This window comes from Malaclemys terrapin, chromosome 4 (assembly GCF_027887155.1).
Source record: "Malaclemys terrapin pileata isolate rMalTer1 chromosome 4, rMalTer1.hap1, whole genome shotgun sequence".
Lineage (NCBI taxonomy): Eukaryota > Metazoa > Chordata > Testudines > Emydidae > Malaclemys > Malaclemys terrapin.
In genome coordinates, this window is record NC_071508.1 from 90,387,393 (window position 1) to 90,414,491 (window position 27,099).

The following is a 27,099-nucleotide window of genomic DNA, read 5'->3' on the forward strand; positions in this document are numbered from 1 at the left end:
GTGTGGCTTTGTGTCTCCGCCATGTTGGATGTGTGCTGTAGAGCGGCGCTGGCCTCGTTTCCGGTTCCGGGGCTGGCGCGGGTGGGTGACTTCGCACCCCCAGCTGGAGCCAGAGCTGGTCCGTGGGTGGGTGGAGACTCGCGATGGGGAGTTAGAGCCGCGGCTGGAGAAAGGGCGGTAGGTGGGGGAGGTCTCTGGCCTGTTAGTCGCCGGGGCCGCAGCCCGGGTAGGGGGAGGCTGCCCTGGGGTGCCCCTGCCCCGAGTGGCGGCTCGGCTGGCCGGGCGAGAGGGGTGGCAGCGCCGCGGGCGGCCGATGGGCTCTGGCTGGGGGCGGCGATGTGAGGTGTCTCTGACTCTGTTACGCAGCCCGAAGTGGGGCCGCCTTTGGGCCTCCCCCAAGAGCTGGGCTGTGCGAGGGGCCGGGCTGGGAGCCCGGACTGGTTGGAGCTGCTAGAGCTCCCGGGGGTGGGGCGGTAATTAGCTTAATCAGTCACTCCCCTTCCCGCAGGGCTGCTGTTCTGTGGATTTTAACTTGACACTGTCCCTATAAGGTGCTGAACTGTATGAATTCCTACATTTATGTAACCAAATTATTTGAACCCCTCTAGAAGACTGAGGGCTCTAAGGCCATGTCTTCACTATGGGCACTACAGTGGTATAGCCACAGCGCCCCCCTAGTTATGCTGCTGTAGCCAGACTACAGCGAAAGAAGGGGTTTTTCCATCAACTCCACCTCCTAGAGCTACGGTAACTAGGTTGATGGGAGCATTCTTCCATTGACCTTTAAACTGGCCAACCCGGGGGTTAGGTTGGCATAGCTGTAGCACCTAGCCGTGGATTTTTCACATCCCTGAGTGCTGTAGCCATGTCGACCTAAGTTTTAAGTGCAGACCAAGGCTAACATATCGAGTTCATGAAGCACCAATGCTAGCAGACAAGTATGCACACACATGAGCAATATAGTAACTGCTGTGGCATTACCCCACTATCACTTGTCTTGACTAAAGTTTGTAGTGTACACATGGCCTTAGTCTGACACTTTGATCTTGCCTTCCACTGTTGCATGCTTCCCAACTTCCATGCCATTAATTTAGCATTCAGACAACTCTAAATGGAGGCATCTTAGTATGATAAATTGGGTTAATCTTATTAAGACCTATATTTTGTTAACTAGGGATAAGAAATATAGCCTGATACATTAAGCATACCATTCAACATGTCCAGGTGAGCCATAATGGAAGAAGACTCTTATGCACAAAATGACTTTGTAAATTTGCTTTTTAACAGGAAAATTGGGTTCATGTAATCCAGTGCATCGTGATTGAGAGAGACTGGACTGGGTTTGTGCCTTAAACAAAATCTGTATACTTGACACAAGACCAGCAAGATGGGAAATAGTGCCTTAAAAGCTCACTTGGAGACAGCCCAGAAAACAGGCGTGTTCCAGCTAACTGGAAAGGGTCTCTCTGAGGTAGTAGAACTCTTTGGCTACACGTGTACATGACTAATTGTCTTAGGCAGGAACTCTATCTTTCTGTTTTGTAAAGTGCCATGGGCATTAATAGTACTGTATAAATAATGCTTCAGGCACCTCACTGTCCCCCTTTTAAGGAAAACACTCTTGCATGCATCTTTGCTCTAGCAATCAGTGATGCTCCACTTACCTGGAAACTTGTATTTCTTTATAATTTCTGGTTTTATATTTAAAACAAATATATTAAATCCAGGAGTCTTAAAAGTTTATGCAACAAAAAGGTGGCTTTCAATAGAATATCTTAACTTGAGAGCACAAGATAAGTTTTATAACTGTATATTTATGCAAGATACTCTCAAATTTGTGAAATACTTTAAGGCCCCAATCCTGCACGCACTTATTCACATGCTTAACCTTAGTCATGTGATTGGAACTGCTCAAGTGACAAATGTAAAGCATATCCATAAGTGCCTGTGGTTTTAACACATTATCTGAGATTGACTTGATTTTGTTTGATCAATTCCCAGAAAAATCCAAATCAGACTTGAACAATTGCTGTTGGGTCTAGCTCAGGGGTCTCAAACTCAAATGACCACGAGGGCCACATGAGGACTAGTACATTGGCCTGAGGGCCGCATTAACTGACACCTCCCTCAGGCCGCCCTCGGCCCTGCCCCCACTCCACCCCTTCCATGAGGTTCCTGCTCCTGTCCCGCCTCTTCCCACCCCTTCCCTGTCCCCATTCCAACCCCTTCCTCGCAATCCCCACCCCAATTCCGCCCCTTCCCTGCCCCCACGGGGTACAGAAGGGGTGTGGGGTGTGGCAGGGGCTCAGGGCAGGGAGTTGGGGTGTGGGGTGTAGGAGGGGTGAGGGATGCAGCAGGGGGTCAGGATGCAGGGTGTGGCAGGGGGTTCAGGGCAGGGGTTCAGGGGGCAGGGTGTGGCAGGGGGCTCAGGGCAAGGGGTCAGGGTGCAGGAGGGGTGCGGGGTATAGCAGGGGGTCGGGGTGCAGGAGGGGGGCAGCAGGGGATTCAGGGCAGGGTATCGGGGTGTGAGGTGCGGCAGCGGGTTCAGGGCAGGGGGTTGGGGTGCAAGAGGAGTTCGGGGGGCGGACTCTGGCCCGGCGCGCACCGAGGGCAGGGCAGGCTCCCTGCCTGCCTGCCCTGCCCCCGCTCCGGGAAGTGGCTGGAACCTGTGGGAGGAGGGGCACCAGGGTCTGTGTGTTGCTGTTGCTTCAGGCACCTCCCCCAGCAGCTCCCATTGGCCGGGAACGGGGAACCGTGGCCAATGGAAGGCGCTGGGGGCGCTGCCTGAAGCAAGAGCAACACACAGACCCATGTGCCTCCCCCTTCCCCAGGTTCCGGCCGCTTCCTAGAATGGCGCGGGGGCAGGGCAGGCAGGGACCTGCCCTGCTCTGCCCCTGGTGCGCGTCGGGCCGGAGCCGCTCTAGGTAAATGCTGGGGGAGGGCCGCGAGGAGCTCGCAGGCCACAGAAAATAACCACGCGGGCCGCGCGTTGGAGATCCCTGGTCTAGCTGCTGTTTGTATGATGTCCAAGTTTAACACTGCACCATGTTACTTTGTTGTTGTGCATGGGGCGGTGGGGGGGGTTAAATACCTCTCTCATATGTTTAATCTTCCATTTCACTTCTCCCTTTCTGGCAAGGGGGGGGATATGATAAGTTGCTGCTATAATTTGCAGGGAAAAGCTAAAACATGAGTGTGTTTTCCCCCCCATTACTGGCTCAAGGACTAGAAACTAGAACCGGTCCAAATTTCTTGATCAAGGTCCACACTCCAGATAAAATAATAAAACAATCAATAATAACAAGTAAATAAATGTTGGGATCTGTTCAAAAGTGTCTGGTGGTCTGGATTTGACTACCCCTGGACTAGGAGATATTTGCAGATATTTGGTGCTGTTGCTGACTGTGAGAGTAAATGATTTAAAAAAAAATAATAAATCCACAAGTGAATGATGTAACAATGTTACATATGCTTTATGATGGCAGGTATGTGACTAAGAGAGGGGGTGAGTTCCAAAGAGCAGACAAGTGTTACTTTAAGATGGAAGGAAATGTTTTTTGTAATCTATATAAAATAAAACAGAGAACTGAAGGAAGAAGGGGTTTTATTTAGCTTCCATCATGCTTAAAAGTGTGTGTGTGGGGGAGATAATCAAATAGCAAAGGTTATTAATAGGCATTAAAGAGAACATAAAAATGAAAAGTTCTGTAAACAGTATTGTGCTGTATTCCTATCCTTGCCCTTTTTTTCTTTATTTTTTATCCTGTTTATTTAGACTGAATTCTGGACTAGGAATTAGTTTTCCTATGAGTCTGTAAAATGTCCCTTGCATTTTTTATTTTTTTTGTGCCACTGAAAAAAATTAACTTAATGTATTGTTTTTGCTTGAATTTGGTAAATCTCACTTTTGGTGCTGGTGAGACACTGTGCATTATATGGACTAATATAATCTTGAACTGCAGTGTAAATAACTGAAAGACTGATACCATGAAATTATATTGTCTATTATGAAGTTAAACCAGCTGTTTTAATGTTGTTTATTCCCCCCCCCCCCCCCCCCCCCCCACAGTTTCCTGAAGACCTGCAGAAGCTAGCCAGCAACTTAAGGACAATAGATTTGTCAAACAACAAAATTGAGATCCTGCCACCACTGATGGGAAAGTTTTCTGTTCTGAAGAGTCTTGCTTTAAACAACAACAAACTGAGTATGAGTTTTTAATATTGTCACAGATTTCTAAAAATAATTAGACTTCTTTGTTGTTGGTCTGACATTAAATGTGATAACTTGACTCTTACAAAATGCAAAGGGAAACACTGGTTGCTTAGACTACAATCTCTTGGAATTCATGATCAGGAGAAAATTAGATTTGTTCAAAACTAGTTAGCAGTTTTGTTATATTTTCACCCTTGCAATAATGTGTAAGTACTTAAAACCACATAACTGTGTGCTGTGAACCTGTCTGATCTAAAAGCTGAGGAAAGTCAGATAGTTTAGTACTTGCATGGAAAACCTCTGAAGATGGTGTCCTGCAGAAAACAGTGCTGGTGATTCAGTGGGTGTCACTCCTGTTGGGCCAGTGTCCCGAAGACCGGCAAAGCTAGCAACTAGAATTAGGGGGTGCTGTGCTACTAGAGGTGTCGTCTTTTGGGTGAGTGATAACATTAAGTTCTTTACCACTTGTAGTCATTAACAATGCCATAGCATCCTTTATGGAAGTAAAGCATTATGCCTAAACTTTTGGCCAAATTCCAACTCTATTTATATTCTGCTTACCTAAAATTTCCCTTGCAGCTTATTAGGGAAGTATTCTTCTTGTCTCCAAATTTTTCTGTTTGTGCGGTGGTGAAAAGCTGCTGTGTTTCACCACAGATGTCTGAACTTCAGAGACTGGTGAACTGTTTGCTATAAGCATTTTATAGCTTTTTGGGTTCATTAGGATGGGATGAACAAATTTAAACTAGTACTTCATTCCCAAACTTCAAATGTTGCAAAATGTGTTTAGCCTAGTGGTTTGGGAGAGAGGAATTTTGTCTTGGAAAATCCTATCAGAATAGTGTTGTATATTCCACACAGGAGCAGACTTGGCTTTTAATGGATATGAAAACTCGCAGTTTCCTCTGACTAGATTGGGTAATTTCTTTGTTCGTAATTTTATTGCTAGCTGCTCTACCTGAGGAGCTGTGTAAGCTGAAAAAACTCGAGACCTTGCATCTGAATGGCAACCATCTGACGCAGCTGCCTGCCACCTTTGGACAACTCTTGGCTCTCAAGACCCTGAGCCTTTCTGGAAACCAGCTTCGGACTGTGCCCACCCAACTCTGCAGTCTTCGTCACCTAGATGTGGTGGATCTCTCAAGAAACCAGATCCAGAGCGTGCCAGACACAGTAGGGGACCTGCAGGCCATTGAACTCAATTTGAATCAGAACCAGGTCTGGAAACTGAGGCTTTAGAGGCATGTGAACTTAAGGCATGATTGAATCTTAAAGAGTTAGTTCTCTCTGAGCCACAAAAGTCAGGACAGGCAGTTACCACTTCAGTGTGAGAGAAATGCCTTTTGGGTATGACAGAGGTGGAGGATCCATATAAATACCTAGCTAGTTTTCATCTACTGTGATGCCTTCTATTGTCTGATTTGACTTTCTAGGATAGCCTTTATAGGATCAGGCTCGCTTTGTTAAACAGTAACTTTCCTGTTGTGAGATTAATGCCTCAGACATGCCCACTCTGTTCTATTCTCCCATTCCACCACATGCATTGTAGCACTAAGCCCTTTATTCAAGTTCCCAGGTGGACCCTGCTTTGAGGGGAGGTATCCAGATGCCAGTTGTTGGGAAAATTGCATGTCTAATGTCAAATTGATTTGAACTCGTCACCACTGCACATCACATGTACAGTATTAGAATTAAGGACAGCTTCACTTCCAGGGTCTCATTTTAGAAATACTCAAACTCTTTATATGGTTAAAGTCAGCAGGTATGATGTTTCCTCAAAATTAAAATTATATAAAGTTGCTCGATGCCAGTCATGCTAGGAAAATAAGTAGTTCTCGTTTCCTGTCATTAACCCAGTTAATCTACAAAACAAGCGACAGTGTTGTTAAAGTGGCTGAGTAAACTGAAGTCAGATTGTGTAGTAGTTGTGAAACACAGATCGGTGTACTTATAAATAACCAATTATCAGTAAAAATGTACAGCTTCAAGCTTTTTTCCACTTTCTCCTTTTGGACCATGTCAGATTTCCCAGATCTCAGTGCAGATCTCTCACTGTCCACGCCTCAAAGTCCTGCGTTTGGAAGAGAACTGTCTAGACCTCAGCATGCTTCCTCAGAGCATACTCAGTGATTCCCAGATCTCATTGCTTGCAGTGGAGGGTAATCTCTTTGAAATCAAGAACCTCAGAGAACTGGAGGGCTATGACAAGGTTTGTAGAAAACTGTTGCCAGTGAATGTTTTTTGCTTTCCTGCTCATGAATGCATCTCAGACTACTGGGGGATCAGAGTTCTGCTGGTGGATGAGACTTGCAACAGTCCACAAGTATCTTTGCAGCCATTGGCAGTAGATGACCTTCCTAGAATGACCTTCTGCCTTGCCCATTAGATAACAACAAAGGACCTGTCTGTGGTTCAGGAACTACTTGTAAGATGAACATCTTGCAGCTTTCCTCTCTAACTGTCCTTTTTGCCTTAGTGATGCGTATCCTTTTCTCCCTGGCATATGTCAGACTGGATTGCAGCCCATGCTTACAAGCAAACTTATTTTGATGGTACAGCACTATTAGACAGTACCCTAAAGAGAGAGATGGACCTTAATCACATTTGGAGCAATGATATTCCTAGTTAGTGCTTTATTTTATTGAGCATTATTAGTGGTTGTGGTTCCATTTCCCAACTATCCCTACATAGAAGAAATTGGAATTAAGAGGTAAGACTGGAAAAATTATAGAGGAGCTATCTGGCTGTTTAATTAGCCATAGACTTCATGGCCCTTTGCTTGGGGGAGAGTTCAGGTTGTTGATCTCTAGCATGATGGTTGTATTGGAGAAAATGCTTTATAGGACAGCTTCCCCGTCATTGTCCTGTTTGTACTTTCACCCTGACTCTAGTAGGTTGTGCCTGCATTGGCTCTCTCATGATCTTGCCTGCAGTGACAGGTCATGTGGTAGCCTTGTCATAGTCATTCTCTGTTTACATAATCCCCACTGCATAGTAGGTGAGGATGGAAATATTCCTTTTCTTTTAATAGTGGGGAGAAGGGCAAGGAATCTAAGTTGCTTTGATACAAAATAAATAATAGGGAAACTCTAATTGCGTGTTAGTCACATAGATTTATGGGCCTGGGTCCTCCCCTAGATGTGTGTAGAATATAGCTAGGATTTTATTAATATTTTCAAGAAAAATCACTTGTATTTAGAAGTAAGTATTGGCCATTATTATTATTATTATTTTTAACTCAACTGTTTTATCACAATAGACTAAGACAGCATCTATCCCTGCTTCTCCCCTACTCCAAATTGTTCTGGGAAAGCTTAAAAAAATGCTTCAATGAGAAATGTATTCTTGTGGATGTTTATCTTGTCTATTTAGGGTGACGAGAGTGGAAGAAAGCTGGCGCTAAGATGGTGGTGCATCACTTGATCATCATAAGGCACCAAAGCACCTCCATTGAATGAGACAGGGTAGAGGCTAGGAATATAATAGAAGGGGAGTTGTCTACAGTATTTACTTTTTAATTCACACAGCATCCTCTAAACCTGACAATGGGGTGCTTGGTCTCTGTGAGACAAATTACTGTATTGGCTTGGAGGCTGTAGGTAGTACCTATTTATGTAAATCTACAACTTCATTAAACAGATGTTGATGACTATAAAGCTTCCTTGCTGCATGAATGGGATGCTGCTGCAGTTCACCAGCAATAAAACCTCCAAATGACTTCTTTTCTGTGTGAAGTTAGGAATGGCCGGTTCCAGTATGGCTTTTGTATTACCAACTTTCCAGTTTCAGAACAACCAACTTTCTCTTTGCTCTCTGCTTTTTAGTACATGGAGCGGTTCACAGCCACCAAGAAGAAGTTTACATGATAGACTGCTGTTCTGAGTCTGTATCATTGGACGTAAAAGATAGTGACCAAAGCAGCATAATCAGCAGCACTGTCTGCTTGGAATGACAATTTAAACCAAGATTGAAAGTTTTGGGCTTGATGATGGCGATGAAGAAACTGACAATATTCGTTTCATAAGTCTGCTATGTTGCTGCCACTACCACTTCAAATAAAAATCTGACATTGGGAAATTGCAGCCTAGGCATTGAACTGTTAAATTTGGCTAGAAACTGCTTATACTTCTGGCTAGCTTCCTCACTTCATTTTATTCTCCCTTTTCAGGATGACTTATGTGGGAGAAAGGGGTATATAATCCTCAGTAGTTGATGAGGTAGAGGACATAAGCTTTTTTCACAACAGATGCTACTACATCCTTATAAAGGGAAGTTGACTATTGTTTAGAGTGGGTTACTTGCATCTAACATGTTTGCCTGGTAGTGTACTGCAGTTCTGCTACCACAATAATTCCAAAACATTAAGTTATACTACTTCCTGTAAATGTCCTCTAGCATGGAGGTTAACTTCCACATAGATCTGTTGTAATACTAAAAATTGTGTACACTTCATAAAGCACAAATAGTTAAATGAGCTCACATGGTTAATTTATCTTGTCTATGTTATATTAACTGCTTTAGGAATCAAAGCTTGTTTCTATCATCTTTTCTCTTACCAGTTGTATCAATTCACAGTACAATTTACAGGATGTCTTCTAGTTGATGGAGAAATGCACTATTCCCTTCTGCTTGAACATACTATTTAATGGACTACTTGACAGGTTTTTTTCTCTGTCTTCAGTAAAATGTAGTTTGCTGGAAAAACTGTTATCCTTGCACTGATGAGTCCTCACATCTGCAGAGCCACATCTAAAACTTTTTCACCTTATTACAGCTGCCTTACTACCAAAAGCACCCAGCAAGAGCTAAAAATGTATGCAATTATGTAACAGGTACTAAAATAGATTAATTGTAATAGATTTAACTTGTGTATTTATTTTACTAAAACACTTTAAAACTGTAGTTTAAATGTCTCAATTCTAACCATCTTTCTGCCACTTCAATGTGATTGTATTATTAAGCTTACCTAAAGGGTTTATTTTACCAATCTATATTAGAGTTTTTTTGTATAAAACTACTTGTGACAATCTAAAAATAAAGACACTACTTTTGAAGAGAGAAAATGGCTGGTAGATAGTAAGCCTTTGAGTGACAAGTTAGCTAAATGCTACTACCTGTTCAAAAATGATTATGTAGAAATTCTATTAGAAAAACTTGCAAAGTAAAATACCAGTCCTCTGGGATTTCTAATAAGAGCAGTTCCTAATTCATCAGCTGTAAACTGCTCAAATGCTTAGTTAGTTCCATGGATGGCTGTACCCAAGATGTAAATGCAGAGTAAGATGTAAAACCTTTCAAAGCTGTTGGGAAAGGTAGATCATGGAGAGGAAGTTGTTATATAGAAGGTTTAATAAGAGTCAGATATAATAGCTGAAGTTGCAAAGTAAAGAGAAATGTTGAACAGACTGGCATTTAACTTTCTCTACAAGAATGGTAGAGTGGTATATACAATATGTGCCTAAAGCAATGTCAGACAGGCAAGGAACTATCTGGCTGAACTCACAACAACAGCCATAGCTTGAAAAGCTCTGCACATACTTAAGTTCCTCAGGACTGCTTTGCTCTGGGAAATCCCAGCATGTGGGAGCATTTGCTTTTGAGGGACAACTTCCTACATGTTGGACTTGATTTGGTTTCTATTCTTTTTCACTGAAATCCACCACCTCTGCTTGTGTGGTGGCTCTAGGGACAGAGCAGTACCATCATTAGCACAGGTAAAGTTCTAGCCATCCTTAAACATGCGCTCAGTTCATTCAAGAAACAATGTAGAATTTTGAAACCACATAGATAATGTATTAATTTCCTATCCTTCAAGTGAGTACTGAATTTTACCTGTATCTCAAGTAGCTAAACACTAAGTATGTCTACACTTACTGGGGCTCCACACTGTGCCAATTAATCCACCAGGAGTCAATTTAGGGTCTAGTGAAGACCAGCTAAGTCGACCACAGATTGCTCTCCCGTCGATTCCGGTACTCCACCGGAATGAGAAGTGTAAAGTAAGTTGATGGGAGAGTTATTAATGTAACTGGAGTTGTGTAACTTAGGTCGACTTAGCCCCATAGCACGTGTAGTGTGTGAACCACAAGCTGGGGGAGGCTGTGCCCCCCATCCACCTTTTGCCTCTAGCCCCAGACTGCCCCCTAGCCCTGGAGCAACAGGAGGGTGGGCAGCACAGCTGCAGCCTCCCTAGCCCCAGAGCACAGGGAGGGTGGGTGGCACAGCCTAAGCTGGGACCATCCACAAGGAGACTGGAGCTGGGCTGAGCACTAAGCAGGAGGGAGGGTCTGGGAGCAGAGCATGGGCAGCACTGCACCTGGCTGTTTGGGGAAGCATAGCCTCCCCCAGCTTATGATACCCACTGCCTCTACCCTCCAAGGTAGACTAGGCTTAACACCTACTTTTTGTAAAGCACAGGTCAATAAGGATTATGTAAGTAAGTGATTGTGTACCTTCCACCTAGTGCAGTATTATAGAACTAGATAAATTACTGTCTTAAGCAACAAAGAGTCCTGTGGCACCTTATAGACTAACAGATGTATTGGAGCATAAGCTTTCGGAGGTGAATACCCACTTCATCAGATACATACACTGTCGTGTAACTTTAAAAGGAGTCCACCTTCATCATGCTGCTTGATGGGAGTGGAACAAACATGTAAATTCTCCCATGTGGAAAGTAGGTTAGTACAGGAGTTCAGCCCTTGAAAGGGAGGTAGTTTAAATGTGCATGTTGTTTGAGTCTTCAGTATGTACTAGAAGGCTGAAGCTTGTCTAGTGGCAGCACCCTCTATCAAATTAGCCTGTTGAAGGCAACAGTACCTGCAAGAATATTTCAGATTCTGGCATCCAGAAACTAGACAATGTAATGGGGCCAGTGAACTAAGTACAGTACTGCCTTTTAAAACCAGACCTGGAGGAACAAAACATGCTCTTACCCTCTCTAACCTGAAAAAAATTGATAGTTTGTTTAAGTAACAGCTGAGGAACAGAAGCACCAATGAATGGTCAATGCTACATTATACTTCAGGCAGTGCAGACCACCAATCCTACGAAGCTGTTCACTAGCTACTGATGTACTGATCACAGACACACAATCTTCCACTTTCTCCCACACAAGTAAGTAGTCCATATTAAAGCAGTAACATTCCTCCCTTCTTTAGGGCTTGCACATGGGCAAGCGTCTTACATTCTTGGTGGTGTATTTATTCACCACTTTAAGTTGTGGGTGGCCTTACTAGATGAGCAGGGGAAAAAAGGGAAGATTCCTTCCTTCCGTCCTTTTCCCTCAGCTATAGCAAAGTCCACAAGCTCCTCCCACTTCTATTTGTTTGTGACATTCTTTCCTGAATAATGCTTTTCTCTGGCATACGTGGTAGGAAAGTGTTTTGTTTATCTTAGGCAGGAACTGGGCCTGTTATCTCTTGTAGAAAGTGTGATCTCCTTCAATAGGTGAATGGCAGTTGATTCCCCAAAAACACTTTCTGGCAATCTTTTTCAGAAATTAGAAAAAACCTCAGCCTTTGTAGCGGACAGTTTGACTCTTACACCAGAAGTGCTATTCAGGCTCAAAGGCAACTTTCCCTTGCAGTGGGTCACTGTCACATACCAGCCAGGCAGAATGACATCAGCTTTATAAAGCAGTTTAAAGGAAAATAGCATGCAAGGGATCATCAGGAAAAAAAAAAAACAGTGAAAAGGTCTTTGAGCAGATCCCACATCCTCAGGGTCACCATTAATTCTGATCAAGATGGGAGTAGCTCCATTAGAGGATATTGATGCAGCCTTCTTTTACCTCCTGCAGGACAACCAAGCACTTGTTAGACTAAAGGCAAAACAGGGAAAAAGGCATGCAAGGCATAGAGGAGCCCTTTCACCTCTGTCACTTTGAGCTGGTCAGCAGCTCTAGCCTTTTGGATGGATAGGTATCTTTTCAAACAATAGCTACATAAACCTAGCAGTGTTCTATAATGTATATCCTTGTATTAATATACATTGCTTCTGCTAAAGATTTCTGAGGTACAGGATACATACCACATTTGACTACACTAACTAAAACGTAACCTGTATATGCTTCAGAAGTCATCTTGTATTTTCCTTATACACGCCTCCCACTCACTTCTTTCAGACACAGTTCACTTGTCCTTTTTGCTGTATTCCCGTCTGTATGATGCCTCACAGTCCCTTCCAATTCTTCTGCACCTGTTTCCCCCTCACCTGTACCCACATAGGCAACATTTAACTTCTGCTTCTTCAAATTCAGCCTAAATTAGTATTGACTGCAACTAACTGCATATGTAAAACGAGGCTGGCAGCTTCAAAGTATAGTGTCTACTGGCCACATGTCCACAATTGGCATTTACTGGGAGTGTCAGAAGACAAAAGATGGAACGATGAAACAACTGCATAGTCATTTTATGGACAAGTAGAGAGACTCCATTAGTATAGTGTATTACTCTTCTATAGGAGTAATTTACACATGTAAATTATTCTTGCCCACCCTTACTGTCTTCCTCCCATCTCAAAGCGGTTGCAATCTTATCTACAATTATCCACCACTTTTTATCAAGCCTCTTACTTTCTCTCCCCAGCTGTATTTGCATAATATTTTAGGATATATTTACATAAAAGGCACTTCACAAACTAGAGTTTTGTTGTGACAGATACAGAACAAAAACTGGAGTACTTTTGATAGCACAACAAGTTGGGCTATGCAGAGATACAGCTCACAGGTCAGGCTTTGTATAATAGAGTGGTATTTAAAGGTGGTGTAGTATAGGAAAAAGGGTAAATCCTTAGAGTTCACTTAGAGTGGATTGAGGATGAATTGGTGGACATTTTGGCAAAATTTTCAAAAAAAGGTTCAGGGCTGCTGCTTCTGCTTTGTCATCCTATGATAGGGAAAGCTGGATCTTTCAAAATCAGCTTTGAGAGAATAGACAGAAAGATGGAGACACTTCACATATGCAACTGCTTGCTACTAATTACAACTTTATGCAACACTTTAGGTAAGGAGTATGCCAGGGTACGAATGGAGAACTATTTTAAAAAGTAACAATTTCTGAACCTGCTCTCACCACTTGAGTTCTCCACTTTTCAGTACCGGGACCTCCAAGTAAGATGAAAGGTTAAAATTGCAGGAAGTGAAAACTTAGTGGTAACTACTTAGTTCTGTCAAATTGTCCAAAGGCAGGAGATTGGACTGTGTATAGGTTAAAACAAGATTAATTAATGGCAAGTACTTTATAGTAAACGAACTACAGTGAGTTATAGAGTTATGTATTGTGTATGGAAAAAATACAGAACAGTTTAACAGTGACTACAAGCAGCAACTGAAATAACCTTCATTTTTAATATTAAGAATCAGATTTGCTGTGAGAAAAATGCATATAAATTGTTTATTCTGTCCGGCAAGTACGAAGAACAAGAAAGTATGATGTGTAATAGGATAAATGCTTCTAACAGGCAACGCCAAAAGACAGTATTGCTGTGCAGTTTGCTCTGGAACATTAAGGCACTGACTCCCTCAAGGGCCCAGATCGGTGTCCGTTATAAAACAAATGTTAATATTCATTTAATAACCAAGCTATATCCCAGTGCTGTCACATTGGCACACAAGAATTGTAGGTGAATCCCAGATAAGCTACATAAACATGCAGGGCACAATTTTAAGCTGTGATATTAATCTTCCATGTACTCAACGCAGCATCCTCTTAGCCAATGTACCTAGTATCTGTTGTAATAGCTTGGGGAATCAGACATGAGGTAAGATGTTGTAATAATGAAAGGGAGGGTGAAAAGAGTTCCAAGGAAATACAGCAGAGGAGTTCTGCAATGTTATACGTGGAACAACAAGAAAACAGTTTAAGTATTCCATTCCCAGCAGTACATCACTACCTTTAAGTTAAAAAAAAAAAAAAAAAGAAGCAAAAGGCATGCTCTGTACAAAGGTTCTTTCACGTAAGCCTCTTAAGTTGGTATAAGAAAGTCTTATTGGGTACTGGAATCCCGTAAGCTTTCACATGCTGGGGGTTTTATTGTACCAGTAGGTAATGGCACCACAAATGCTTCTTTGCTACTCATGTTTTGTGTATACATCTTTAGCTACTAATAGGATTAATGTACAGTTAATTTTATTAAATTAATTTTCCTTCCAGCTGTTTTGGAAGCCACAGAGGACAACATGCAACCCCAGAGAAATTTCCATCACCCACAAAAGGTTGCTTCATTTAAGCCTTATTCAGACTAGATTTTCCATAAAATTTGACCTGGCTTTCTGCTTATTGTATATCGCAGTCTTTTTTTTTGTTGTCATAGTCAGAATTCATTTATAGTAGCCCCTGGAGTGCACTGATAACTGGGATATGTAGTTGTGTTGCACTCCCATCATTTAAGGAATTACCAAAATTACTCATCTAAATCTTTGCAGGTCCCATCCCTCTGCCCCAGGATTTTCTACCAAAAAAAAAAAAAAAAAAAAAAAAAAAAAAAAATTATCTATATGAAGAATGTTGGACAACTACTCTGCAAAGACTAAATAAGCTTGAATGTGATTAATTTGGTCATTCCTCAACTAAATCACTGGGGGGGGGGGGGATTCCAAACTAAACATTCAAATATCACAGCTTACGTTATTTGAAATCATCACTTTCCCTTTTAGCCTACACAAAACTCATAACTACTTCACTCCACCTCTCAAATAGAAACCATTAGAATCTTGGGAATAAGATTGGCTAAGTTTATTGGAAGACAAAACATGAATCCACATCCATTTTCCCTGTGAACAATTTTGTTTTTTGATTCTAGCTGATTGGGGTATTCGCCATTATGAGTAGGAACCTCAGCATTACCACCACAAACAACTTGGATTTGGAACATTTTACATTACATAAACTGATTATAGTAAAGATAGAGCAAGCATCTTATTCCCAGAACAGGGTAAGAAGGGAGGAACAGAAGTAGTTCCTTCATATGAAGCATTCATTATAGCAAGATAGTATTTTAAATGTTCTACTTATTGTGACATGTTGCCAAGCAAAAATTTAACTTCATGAAACATAGCTGCTGTCCACTTATTCAAAAAGTTATCTGGTATACATCTTAATTTAAATTCAGATTAGGTGGGAAAGTAGCACATGCATAGTTCAGAAGTATCATGCAGAATAGAGGGTGAATTATGGTGTATACATGGTTTAAAAACTAAAAGACTGAGAAAAACTGTACTCAAATGTGTGAAGAAATTTGTTCTCCCTCATTCGTTATTTAACATCCATTCAGAGGTTTAAAAAAGCTGCCCCTAACACACGGTGGGAGAACAGAACTTGGTGAGATTTGTGGTACTGCAGTGGAGAAAGGCACAACCCAAATTCCAGGGAGAACTGACAAAGGTTGAATTTGATATGGAATCCAGATGGGAAATTTGCATGCTTACTATAGGTGATCAGATTCAGAGTCTGTCTGATGTTTTTCTGGAGACTTAAGTTTTCAATTAATCTTACATTTTTATCTAAAGCTTTGTTGAGCCTACTTTTAAAGGAAATATTTAGAAGCTTGATATAAAATCTTTTCCATTGCATAAATATGGGAACCGAGTTATTTTCTTCTGTTCAACAGTAAAATAGGTGCATGGTGTTTAAAAATCAATTATATACACAATACAAGTATTACCAGAAAATGCAGCATAATTTGTTAACCACAGTCTCTACATCAACATCACTTCACATTCAAAGAATGAAAATGCATGTGTTCCCCCCTCCCCCCATTTCCTTCAAATTACAGTGTGTATTGTTTTAAAGCCCTCAACCCACAAGTAGCCAGTGAGCCAGAACTTCTTAAATTTGGTAGTTTATATATGGATTTCATATATGTATTGGAAATTAAATTAAGTGTCCGTAAAACTATGGTTATCCTGCTAAACTAAGAAATACAGGTAATAAGCATCACCGAGTTCCTATTTTAGTGAGAACGCACAACTCTAAGTGAAGTAATTAAAAAACCCCAAAATTTGTAAAGTCTCCTCTCCAACCTTTCCACAATTATACCACCCTGTTTATTCCATTTTAATAGAATACTTTGTGTTGTGAGGGAGAAAGAGAAAGAACATTCTCAAAGCTGTAAAACTAAGCCCTGAGCAGGTTTAAGAAGGTAGGGCAGATGATTAGGAGCTCTGTTGCTGCTCTGATGGAGTCAAAGCAAAATCTGCACACAAGGATAGGAAAACAAGTACTATAAAAAGCAACCTGCTGCACTCGCTTCCCGACTCCGCTACCCCTGTTTTGAAATACAGAAAATTTCACAGATATAAAAATGGTGACTTGCAGCTGGAGAAAGACACTGGACAATGGCAGAACGCTCATTAACTATCAATGAGTTTCTTGGCTCGGACATTGGCTTGCTCAATACGATCTTTGTTGGTATCCGCCTGAAAAAGGAAAAAGCATGTGTAAAAATTGCAGGTGACTGAAGACTAGATACTAAGAAAGCTTTAACAAACAAACATTTTTAGTCTGTTAGATAAATTTGAATACATATCTTAAGGAAAATTTTTATACATCTGGGTATAATACTTAAATTGTCCAAAAGTACAAAGGTTGGTTTAAAAAAAAGTCAAAAACTATGTCAAAATTTCTTTGTGGGCTTGACCACAGAAGTACAAGATGCTACCATTGGGATAGGTAGAAGGGAGACAAGAGCTCTTACTGATTGGCTCAGCAGGGGCTGGTAGTTTTGCAAAGGCAGAATGATCAGAGGGAAGAAGTTGAATCTCTCTAGCGAGCCCCTCAATGCAACTCAATAAATAAAATGACTGGCTTCAGTGAATTGGAGGAATTAAGGGAAGAGATTTGAGGGTGTGGAGGAGAATCCACCACCAAAACAAAAATAGGATTTTCCCCTCCTACTTAATTTCTTTCATAGAAAATAGTAATCCTTAGAGCTCCTGTGGTACAACTTCTCAACATTAAAAATATACCACAGTACTCAGCCCTTAGAATATAGGATAAATTAAGCCATTCACCATTTATGCAAAAATGAGCAAAATGATGCACTGCCAACTGAAAATGATTAATCTAAAACACTAAGGAAAGAGAATTGGTAAAGTATTTTGTATAAAACAGACTCCCATGAGTCTTTTGAATGTACTGTTGTCATAACAATATGGCCTTGGCAAAAAAAATTACAGTAAGATCGCAAACACCTATAATTAAACTAAAGCATCCAAGAATCAGCCAATCCCATCAGGCGACTGGCAGTGTTCTTACATCTCTCTTAAGGAAAGATCCAAGCTCCATAGATTTTGAGACAAGAATGGACCATTATGATCATCTAGTCTGACTTTCATAACACAGGCCACAGAACCTGACCCAGTAATTTCAGCATTAAGCCCATAGTGTCTGGTTGAGCCAAAGCGTCTTTTAGACAGACATCCAATCTTGGTTTAAAAAAAAAAACATTGAACTCTGGAGACTGCACTACACCCTTAGATAAGTAATTCCAATGGTTAATTATCCTCATTATTAAAAATTTGTACTTTATTTCTAGTCTGATTTTGTCTAGGCTGAGTTTCTAGCCATTTAATCTTATGTCTTTATCCACTAGATTAAAAAGTATTTTACTGTCAGAACGTTGTCCCCCTGTAGATACTTGCAGACTGGTCAAGTCACCCATTAACCTATTATTAGTTTAGCAGAGAGGAGGTTGAGTTTCTTTAGGCTGGTAAGGCAGGTTTTCCTGACCTCGAATCATTCTTGTAGTTCTTTTCTGCACATTTTCCAATTTGCCTAGAATCTTTTTAAAGTGCAGGTATAAGAATTGGACACAGTGTTCTAGTAACAGTCTAAAGCCATACATTGGCAACACCACCATTCTATTGTATATTCAATAGCAAAAAAACCTGTGTTAATGCAGAAGTAAGGTTGCTTGCTGTTCTGCAATGTGATAACATACCACTGAGTTGAGCAAAACTCAAACGTCTGAAAACCAGGAAATGCACAGTTAAGATTGCCATGCAACCTTTACTCTGTCCTCTTTCAGCAATGCCCCAATATGCCCTGTTATCACACATCTTTACTCTGCCAACCCCACAGCTGCTGAAATGTAGAAGTTCTTCACCTCCTTTTACAACCTATTCACTCTCACCCAGAAGATCCCATCTAACACTATTAAAGGACAAAAAGGAAAAGTTACCCACATCACCTTCCCTTTCTAGTCATAAAAGTGGCAACATAAAGACCTCCTTCATACGTCCCCCAGATAGAACTCCCCTACAGTTACAGTTACCCCTCCCCTCCATACACACACTTTGTAGATAGATGTTGAAAGAGCCATCCTGCTCTCTAATCTGATTTAGTGGTCTATAACAGACTCCCACCAGTACCCAATCTTGTGATTTGTCAGTTACAACACTAATCCATAAGCATTCCAGGTCCTGTGCTTCTGAATTGTGTAGACAGAGGATACCAAGGACATGCAATGATTTGAACAATAAAGATACTGAATATGCTCAGGAACTGGTAGTAAAAGTTTAGTATGGTATGATTGCATACTTCTGATGCACCTGATCACTGCAAATGCTCATAAAGGCAGCATGGTGAACCCATTAATTTAAGAGTATTCCATAATGCTTCTCGTTTCACTATATCCAAGATGGAAATGGCAAGAACAGGATTATTTGGCTCTTACCTTCTCATTTATCCGGTCTATTTTCTTGTTTTGTGAATCAATCTCATTGCCCATATCCAAAGCCAGGTTTTTCAAGTTCCCCAGGATACTTCCCACCTGAGCAAGATTTTCATCCATCTCATCCTCTCTGGCATCGTTTGTTATCCTGTTGAAAGTATCAGGAGACCCCTGTGTTCAGGAACCAGAAAGTTGCTTCCCCACTGCCAAAATGTTGTTCAATAAACTCCCACTAAAACATATTTCATCACAACCCACATTTTCAGAGTAGGGTGGCTATTTCACTTTAATATCATCTATTCAAGCAAGCAGTCTGCTACTATCGGTCCTTAAATTCATTTTGCTGAAAAACTGGACCAAGCGGTTTCGTTAAAATGGCCTCAAAATTCAAAAAGATAACCATTGGCAGATTATGCTCTACTGTATTAGAGAGGGATTCAAATTCTGTGTCAGATGCCCTTTCATTATGTGACAGAGCAAATCCTAATGCAACATTCACCACAATAATTTGAGCACCAAGCTCATATGATCCAGGGGCTAATCAAGTGTAGTAATTACTCCCAGCACTGCATGCTATAAGGAGTGAAACTGCAGATATAAATCCACAAATGAAAGCAATTCACCAAAGGGCTTCCTTCCCAATTGACAGTAAGGATTTAATATATATAGCCACTCTAGTTGAATGCATTCTGGAAGGAAGAAACTCACTTAAAAGGTATCTTAATGGCATACATGTTTGGGGGAAGATGGACAAACATACCGTGTAATATATCCCCCACTTGCTCCTCCAGTGGTCTGTGGCTGATTATTTATTACACGTCCTGGCTGGCTGGCTACAACACGGTCTGTTGAGTTCTCCACACCATCACCCCAGGTTGACTTGTATGCCTTACCAGACTCAAAGTTCTTTGTTCTACCAAAAAGAGATAAACCCAAATATATGCTAGATTAATAGAGGGAAAAGAGAGGACACCAGATTTTTTCCCCCAGGTGGCAAGGGAGGGAGAGAATTATTTCTTTCAGGGTGGGATTTTCAAAGGCACCCAAGTGATTTCATAGAAGTGTAGGACTGGAAGGGACCTCCATAGGACATCTAGTCCAGTCCCCAGCACTCAAGGCAGGACTAAGGAATAACTAGACCATTCCTGACAGGTGTTTGTCTAACCTGTTCTTAAAAACCTCCAATGACTGAGATTCTACAACCTCCCTAGGCAATTTGTTGCAGTGCTCAACTAGCCTGACAGTTGAGAAGTTTCTCCTAATGTCCAACCTAAACCTCCCTTGCTGCAATTTAAGCCCATTGTTTCTTGACCGGTCATCAGAGGTTAAGAAGAACAATTTTTCAGCCTCCTCCATGTAACAACCTTTTATGTTGTTTTATGTACTTGAAGACATGTCCCCCCTCAGTCTTCTTCAGAAGAAACAAACTCAGTTTTTCCAGTCTTTCCTCACAGGACATATTTTCCAGACTATTTTTGTTGTTGTTCTCTGGACTCTCTCCAATTTGTCCACATCTTTACTGAAATGTGGTGCCCAGAACCGGACACAATACTCCAGATGAGGCCTTATCAGCATGGAGTAGTGTGGAAGAATTACTTCTCATGTCTTGCTTACAATGCTCCTGCTAATACATCCCAGAATGATGTTCAGGTTTATTTTTGCAACGGTATCACATTGCTGACTCTTTAGTTTGTGATCCACTATAACCCCCAGATCTTTTTCTGCAGTATTCCTTCCTAAGCAGTTATTTCCCATTTTGTATGCGTGCAATTGTTTGTTCCTTCCCAAGTGCAGTACTCTGCATTTGTCCTTATTGAATTTCATTCTTTTTACTTCAGGCTATTTCTCCAGTTTGTCCAGATCATTTTGAATTTTAATCCTATCCTCCAAAGTACCTGCAACCCCTCCCATCTTGGTATCATCTAAAAACTTTGTAAGTGTACTCTCTCTGTCATTATCTAAATAATTTATGAAGATATTGACCAGAACCAGACCCAGGAATGATCCCTGTGGGACCCCATTGGAACTTCCCCTTCAGCTTGACAATGAACGACTGATAACTACTCTGTGGGAATGGTTTTCCCACCAGTTCTGCACCCACCTAGCTCCATCTAGGCTATATTTCTTTAGTTTGTTTATGAGGTAGTCATGCAGGACAGTATCAAAGGCCTTACTTAAGTCAAGATATACCATGTTTACTGCTTCCCCCCTATCCATGAGGCTTGCTACACTATCAAAGAAAGCTATTAGGTTGGTCTGTCATGATTTATTCTTGACAAATCCATGTTGACTATTACTTATCACCTTATCTTTTAGGTGTCTGCATATGGATTGCCTGATTATTTGTTCTATTATCTTTCCGGGTACTGAGGCTGACTGGTCTATAATTCCCTGGGTTGTCCTTATTCCCCTTTTTATAAATTGGCACTCTGCCCTCTGGAATCTCTCCTGTCTTCCATGAGTTTTTGAAGGTAATTGCTAATGACTCGTATCTCTTCAGTCAGCTCCTTGAGTATTCTAGGATGCATTTCATCAGGCCCTGCCGATTTGAAGACATCTAACTTGTCTAAGCAATTTTAAAATTTGTTCTTTCCCTATTTTAGCCTCAGATGTTACCTAATTTTCATTGGCATTCACTATATTAAACATGTTATCGCTAACCAACCTTTTCGGTGAAAACAAGGCAGGCATTTAGCACTTCCACATTTTCTGTTATTGTCTCTCTCCCCCCCCCCGAATTGAGTAATGGGCATATCCTCTTCTTGAGCACAAGTCCTCTTGAAAGTAAAAAGACCAGTGACTTTCAGTTGTGCTGCTAAATCACTACCGCCTTGTCTATACTGCAGAGTTTTGTCACCCAAAGGCAGCTTTTGGCAGCAAAACAGTGGAGGTGTACACATTGCAATGCCACATTCGGCAACAAAATAAAACCACTTTGATGAGAGGCACAGGGCTTTTTGCGGCAAACTTAAAGCAACAAAGCATCACTGTGGATACTGTCATTCGTTATATTGCCATAACTGGCCTCCCCCAGTATCCCACAATGCCTGCCATGACCACTCTGCTCACTGTTTTGAACTCAGCTGCCCTGCATTCCTGCTACACAAGCCTGTGCTCCTCCCCTGTTAAAGCTCCATGAAGGTCTGAAGCTAAGCATGCCACTCAGCTCCGGCAACAAAGAGCAAATCATTAATGTGGAATGCTGCTCTCTCCCATACTATGAACTCAGAAGCAGGCGGGGGGGGGGGGGGGGGAAGGGAAGGTGCGCACACAAGTGAGAGATACTGCTGTGCAGAGCCAGGGAGGGAGGTGGGGGCTGATGTCAGGGGTTCCCCCCCACTCCCTGCCTCAGGGCTGGTTGCTTTTGGTGGCTGTCTGAACTTGGAGACTGCATGCTGACACTCAAAACTCTCACACTCCCCACCACACTCTCTCCCAGTGGCATTGCAGTGTTTACACCCCACTTCCCTCCCTACACACTTCAGTTGAAAAGCAGCTGGCAATCTAGTAGGATGCCCATGGAAGGATGGGATTGAGAAACCTGCATCATGTGATGCTGTACCTGCCCCATGAGGCATTGCAAACTCTTCCCAAAGCACCCTGCGGCCAGTTGCACAGTGGGATAGCTACCACAGTGCACTGCTCTCTGTGTCAATGCAAGAGCTGCTAGCGTGGACGTACTCGGCCGACACAAGAAGCTAGTGTGGACATGCAACAGCGGTTTTAATTAAAGCACTTCAATTAAAACAGCATAACTTTTGGCAACAAAACTCTGCAGTGTACATACAAATGCTTTACTGCTTTAACTATGCCAGTATAGTTAAAACAGTACAAAATACTACAACTATCCTAATGTGAACACACAGTTATATCAGTATAGTAGGACTGGTCCTGCCTTGGGAAGGAAGTTGGCTTAGATGACCTCCTGAAGTCCCTTCCAACCCTGATATTCTATGATTCTGTATTCTCCTTTTAGTATGGAAATAAGTTATACCAGTATAAAGCACCTTTGTAGCAGTATAACTTCATTCACAGTAGGAGCTGTACCACTATAAATATTTTGAGAGGAAAAAGTTACCCCCTAACCAAAAAGGTTATGCTGGTACAAAAGCTGTATTTAGACCAGGCCTTAATGCTTTTAAAAATCAGATTTTAATTGTCATTTTATGCAACATCTTAGATACAAGACTACAGATGAACAGGGAAGCATAATTATTTTGATTTGGACACAATCCTCAACAGGGGATGAGCAAGAGGTACCTTGAGGTTGAAGCAACCTTGGGAAACATTTATGTACTTAACTAGCATTTCAGATATATTCAAGAGATGATTTCCTGATGCCATCTCTCCTTGATTCTTCAGGTAGTTTTCCAGCAATAGATTGACGTGTTAAACACAGGACAACTTAAGTCATACTTACACCATTATGATTTTAGTGCATGATCCAAGAAAAAGCAAAAAGATGGCCTGATATAGCGAAAGCCCTATTATAACCAAGTATCTCTTATGCAGCAGTGACAAGGAGCTATGAAATAAAAGTTAAAAAGGCAAGTAGCTCTATAGCCAAGTTAGAGAGGTTTCTGAAATTTTACACAGGTGTAATTTTTTTAAATTTTAATAAAGAGGTTTTGTAACCACCCCATACGTACTACGCTTGTTTGTTGGTGGTCTCACTTGTGAGACCAAGGATTAAACCGGCCATTAAGCCTGAACTACTCTTTTCCTTCTATTTCTCCATTGGGCCAAAACATTTGCAGGGTAGTATGGGGAAGCTTTCACTGGCACTATACCTATGCTGTAACTACAGGACCTTTGTCAGTGTGGCACCTTTCAAGAACATTAAGTTAAAGTTTAAAATTTTGCAGCACCTATTTAAAATGTTGTGATATAAAAGAAATGTGTTCTAAGAAAAATGATAATAGTATCAGATGAAGACTGATGCTCTCATTAGAATCTCTGCCCAAGTTTTAGCTGCAAAAATACAGGTAATTTCACATTTATTTTCTGGGAATGAGGAAAAGGGCAGACAACTCTAGCTTAGAAGAATGCCTTAGTCTTTGGTCAGAGCCCATGTAATACCACCCTCAGCAGAACTCTACAAATACTAACAAACTGGTGCATTCAGTCACATTTCTAGTATGGGGCTTACTCAGATCTGATCCCTTTTGTTTATTCACTCAAAGGAACTTGCTTTAGTAAGAAAAATTCATTTCTACTACTTTTCACTTGTTAGCACTGAAGCAACACAATTCTGGGAGAGCATACGGATTCTATTTTGGTTTGTGCAGGATTAATAAAGATTGCAGTTCTTCAATGGGGTGGCACAGTTGTAAGTAAAAGTAGAATTTGCCATAAAGAATGATGCACAAGTCTGAACATGCAACTTTACTTTTACACCCACCCCAGGTGGAGTTTTATGGTGCTGGACAATAAGAAAGATCAGTTTTTTATTTCTATAAGTTTGAGTGAGTCACTGAAATACAAACATGACTGCCACGTTGCTATTTTTAAAGTAATTTTCCAAACTATTACTCCATGTTTGTCTAACTAGGGGAAGTTAGACACCTTCCTGAAAAGGAAGCCAATAAGTTTAAGATCCTGAACATCAACAACTGGTACAGCCTCTCCTCAAGGAGCTGGGTCAGAGTTAATAGGCTCCCATGCCTAATCCATTCTATAATGTGCTATCTATAGACATGAATTTTACACTGGAACACCACAAAACCACAGACAGTCACAACATGTCTTGCATGCAAACAGCATGCCCATGCAAACACATATCCATTTAGAACATCACCTTAGACAGATGGTTAACAGTATAGGCTGTGTCACAAGATTGACCTTGTCCTAAAGTCCGGTTTCACCAGTTAATTGAATCCAGCTTCTAGTGTTTAGTCTTCATTTTTATTAAGTAAGTGGAAGGTGGGTATGTTAGGAGAGAATGGAAAAAACAGTAAAAAACCATCAAACATGCAAGCAAGTGGTTAGTGACAGTTTTTTTTCAGCTGAAGTCCTTTGCTTTCAAAACAAAGTAGCTTTAAGTAATCTGAATAAAGTAGGGGAAGAAAAAGACAAACATTTACTTATGTGCACTCTGGTGTTTAAATTCAGCCTGTGTGTGGAAGACTGGCTATCCTAGTGCTGAACATTTATGTAAGATACCCTCATAAGTGGGACATTGGGGTGAGAGGACGGTCAGCATTTTTCAGATCCACTCAGTACAGTTTTTCCTGCTCTTGACCTCATCACTGCTTCCCTAATACACCTCAGCACACGCCAAAACTTCCCAAGGCACTTCACTCTGAAAGTCACCTACCAGAATTAACATATTTGGAAGTGCCACAAACTCCATCACAAATACAGAGTGAGTCTGCTCAGATTCAATGGCACTAGATTGCAGGTTTTTTGCCCAAAGTGAATCACTTATTGGAAGTGGCCAATGTGACAAATTCAGAAACCTGGACAGGATTGTAATCTGAGATACTGACAGGATTCAAGTTATGTTAAGAAAAATGAAATCGCACATTGGTACAACAACTTTGTGTTGAGCTACAGGCCAGATCAGAGCTATTTATTTGTCAAACTGTTGTAACAGAAGTCTGAACTTTTAGACCTGAAAACCTCATGCTCATTTTAATTCAGGATGATCACATAGCATTATGTTGTTCTGAATGAGACCCTCATGTAAGGGACTTGAATGTACAGTTTAACTACCTCACTTCCACTTCAATCATTGAAGAGATCCAGGCTCTCTTTTTGGCCCACTGATTGAACCCACAATAAAAACTTGCAAACACAATTCACTTTGGCAAGTATACATACAGAGTCTCCTTTCCTTCCCCTACCACCCTAAGAGAGAGGGGCCTGTTTAGCCATTTTCTTTGTAAGATTCCCACAAATTCATTTAATACTTTAGAGAAGCTTAGAGATGACAACTAGTGGTAGCTCTCAATGGTAAAACTGCCTAGAGAGTACAACACATCCCTCTCTGCTCCGTCTGCTTTATCTGTCTTTTTGCTACAAATGTTTGAAACTACACCAGAAATGCCATCCAGCAGGATCTAAAAGCCTTTTAATTGACATTTTCCGAGAGGCCAGTGGTGACACTGATTACAGTTAAGGCACTATGACAAAAACTTGCAAAATAAATAAATAAATAAAAATAGAGAATGTAATAAGTAATGTGAGATTTTTAAAGCTGGTAAGACCAAGGCCTATTCTGGTTTTCCTTTTCCCACTCTGACCTCCACATATACTAATCTGTAAGTTCTACTCAATGCTAGATCTTATTTGTCCTCTCCAAAAAATAAGTGCCATAATATGTTCACCTTCCTCTCACCCTATGCCAAGAAAAATAACAGAGTAGCCAAGCACATATTACCAGTCTTAATAAGCCAGTGTCCCAGCAATAGAGAAAATCATTTGGGAAGAAAATTTCAGATTCCAATGGATCTTTATAATAAAGAAGGAGAAGAAAAAGTTGAAACTGAAGTTATTTTTGAACACTAATATTGCTTTACTGCATATAAGCTTCAGGTTGGGATCCCATTATTTACAAATCTAAAAGGTGGTTACTGAGAGTGTGTTTTAGCTACTAATCCCTATCTAAATGGTACACTCTTCAGCAAGCTGCAGTTATCAATTTCCCTAAAAAGCACTTAGGGCAAGTTGACTATTATCAGTATAGTTTTTATTCCAACAGCAAGTGGAAAGATTGTTTTTTAGTTATTTCACCTCTGAATGTTCCCCAATATGGTACTCTTTTTGTGGGATCCCAGAAATTCAGACCTGAGTCTGGATTTGTTAACTGACCTGTTGCAAGGACAGACACAGAGGCCACAACACTTGTTGAGCTCTGTCAAGGTCTTTTCAGCTTCTTTCATGTCCTTGTTTATTTGGTCCATGCCTTCTTCTATACGGGTTAGTTGTTCTAAAAAAAGTAGTTACAAAACATACAAAAGTTTGAGAGATTAGACCTTATTAGAGGGGAAGCTTTTATCTGAAATGTTAACATCTAAGCCATAAATTAGATCTGTATACTCAAGCCACTCGTCCCCTAAAGAGACTTTTTGTAGCAAAAGCAAACAGTGGCATATGCTGCAATAGAATTTTTGATTATACATTTCCAGCAATCAAAAATTAAAAGCTTTTTCCTCCCTTATAGTGTAATAGTTATGTTGTCTGGGTGTTTAGATGTTACTAGCTTCTTTTAA

General features: G+C 41.0%; 2 protein-coding genes across 3 annotated transcripts in view; one reads left to right on the forward strand and one right to left on the reverse strand.

Annotated features, from left to right (window-relative positions):
* The first annotated feature begins 28 nt into the window (after nt 1-28).
* LRRC57 (leucine rich repeat containing 57) lies at nt 29-9,115 on the forward strand. Of its 2 annotated transcripts, none has more exons than XM_054027133.1 (6): nt 29-126; nt 1,288-1,471; nt 4,070-4,205; nt 5,163-5,431; nt 6,237-6,422; nt 7,586-8,031. In XM_054027133.1, the coding sequence occupies exons 2-6, from the start codon at nt 1,388-1,390 to the stop codon at nt 7,634-7,636; spliced, it is 726 nt and encodes a 241-aa protein (XP_053883108.1). In that variant the 5' UTR covers nt 29-126; nt 1,288-1,387; the 3' UTR covers nt 7,637-8,031. The 2 variants fall into 2 exon arrangements, with proteins under 2 accessions (XP_053883108.1, XP_053883109.1); XM_054027134.1 differs by lacking the exon at nt 7,586-8,031 and adding an exon at nt 8,038-9,115 and having other exon boundaries at nt 30-126.
* Nucleotides 9,116-14,934: 5,819 nt separating this feature from the next.
* Nucleotides 14,935-27,099, reverse strand: part of SNAP23 (synaptosome associated protein 23) — a 36,501-nt gene continuing 24,336 nt past the window's right edge. The window contains exons 5-8 of the mRNA XM_054027136.1: nt 26,699-26,816; nt 19,647-19,799; nt 18,890-19,034; nt 14,935-16,631 (exon numbers count right to left, since the gene is read on the reverse strand). Coding sequence (XP_053883111.1) covers nt 16,566-16,631; nt 18,890-19,034; nt 19,647-19,799; nt 26,699-26,816 — 482 coding nt within the window. The 3' untranslated portion in view covers nt 14,935-16,565. The remainder of the gene's footprint in view (nt 16,632-18,889; nt 19,035-19,646; nt 19,800-26,698; nt 26,817-27,099) is intronic.

What these genes read in the sequence shown, in the direction of transcription:
- LRRC57 (XM_054027133.1), top strand. Translation starts at nt 1,388, where the DNA reads ATGGGAAATAGTGCCTTAAAAGCTCACTTGGAGACAGCCCAGAAAACA. An exon ending in TTTAAACAACAACAAACTGA is followed by an intron (nt 4,206 to 5,162) that starts GTATGAGTTTTT and finishes TTTTATTGCTAG; the next exon opens with CTGCTCTACCTGAGGAGCTG. An exon ending in AACTGGAGGGCTATGACAAG is followed by an intron (nt 6,423 to 7,585) that starts GTTTGTAGAAAA and finishes TTGTCTATTTAG; the next exon opens with GGTGACGAGAGTGGAAGAAA.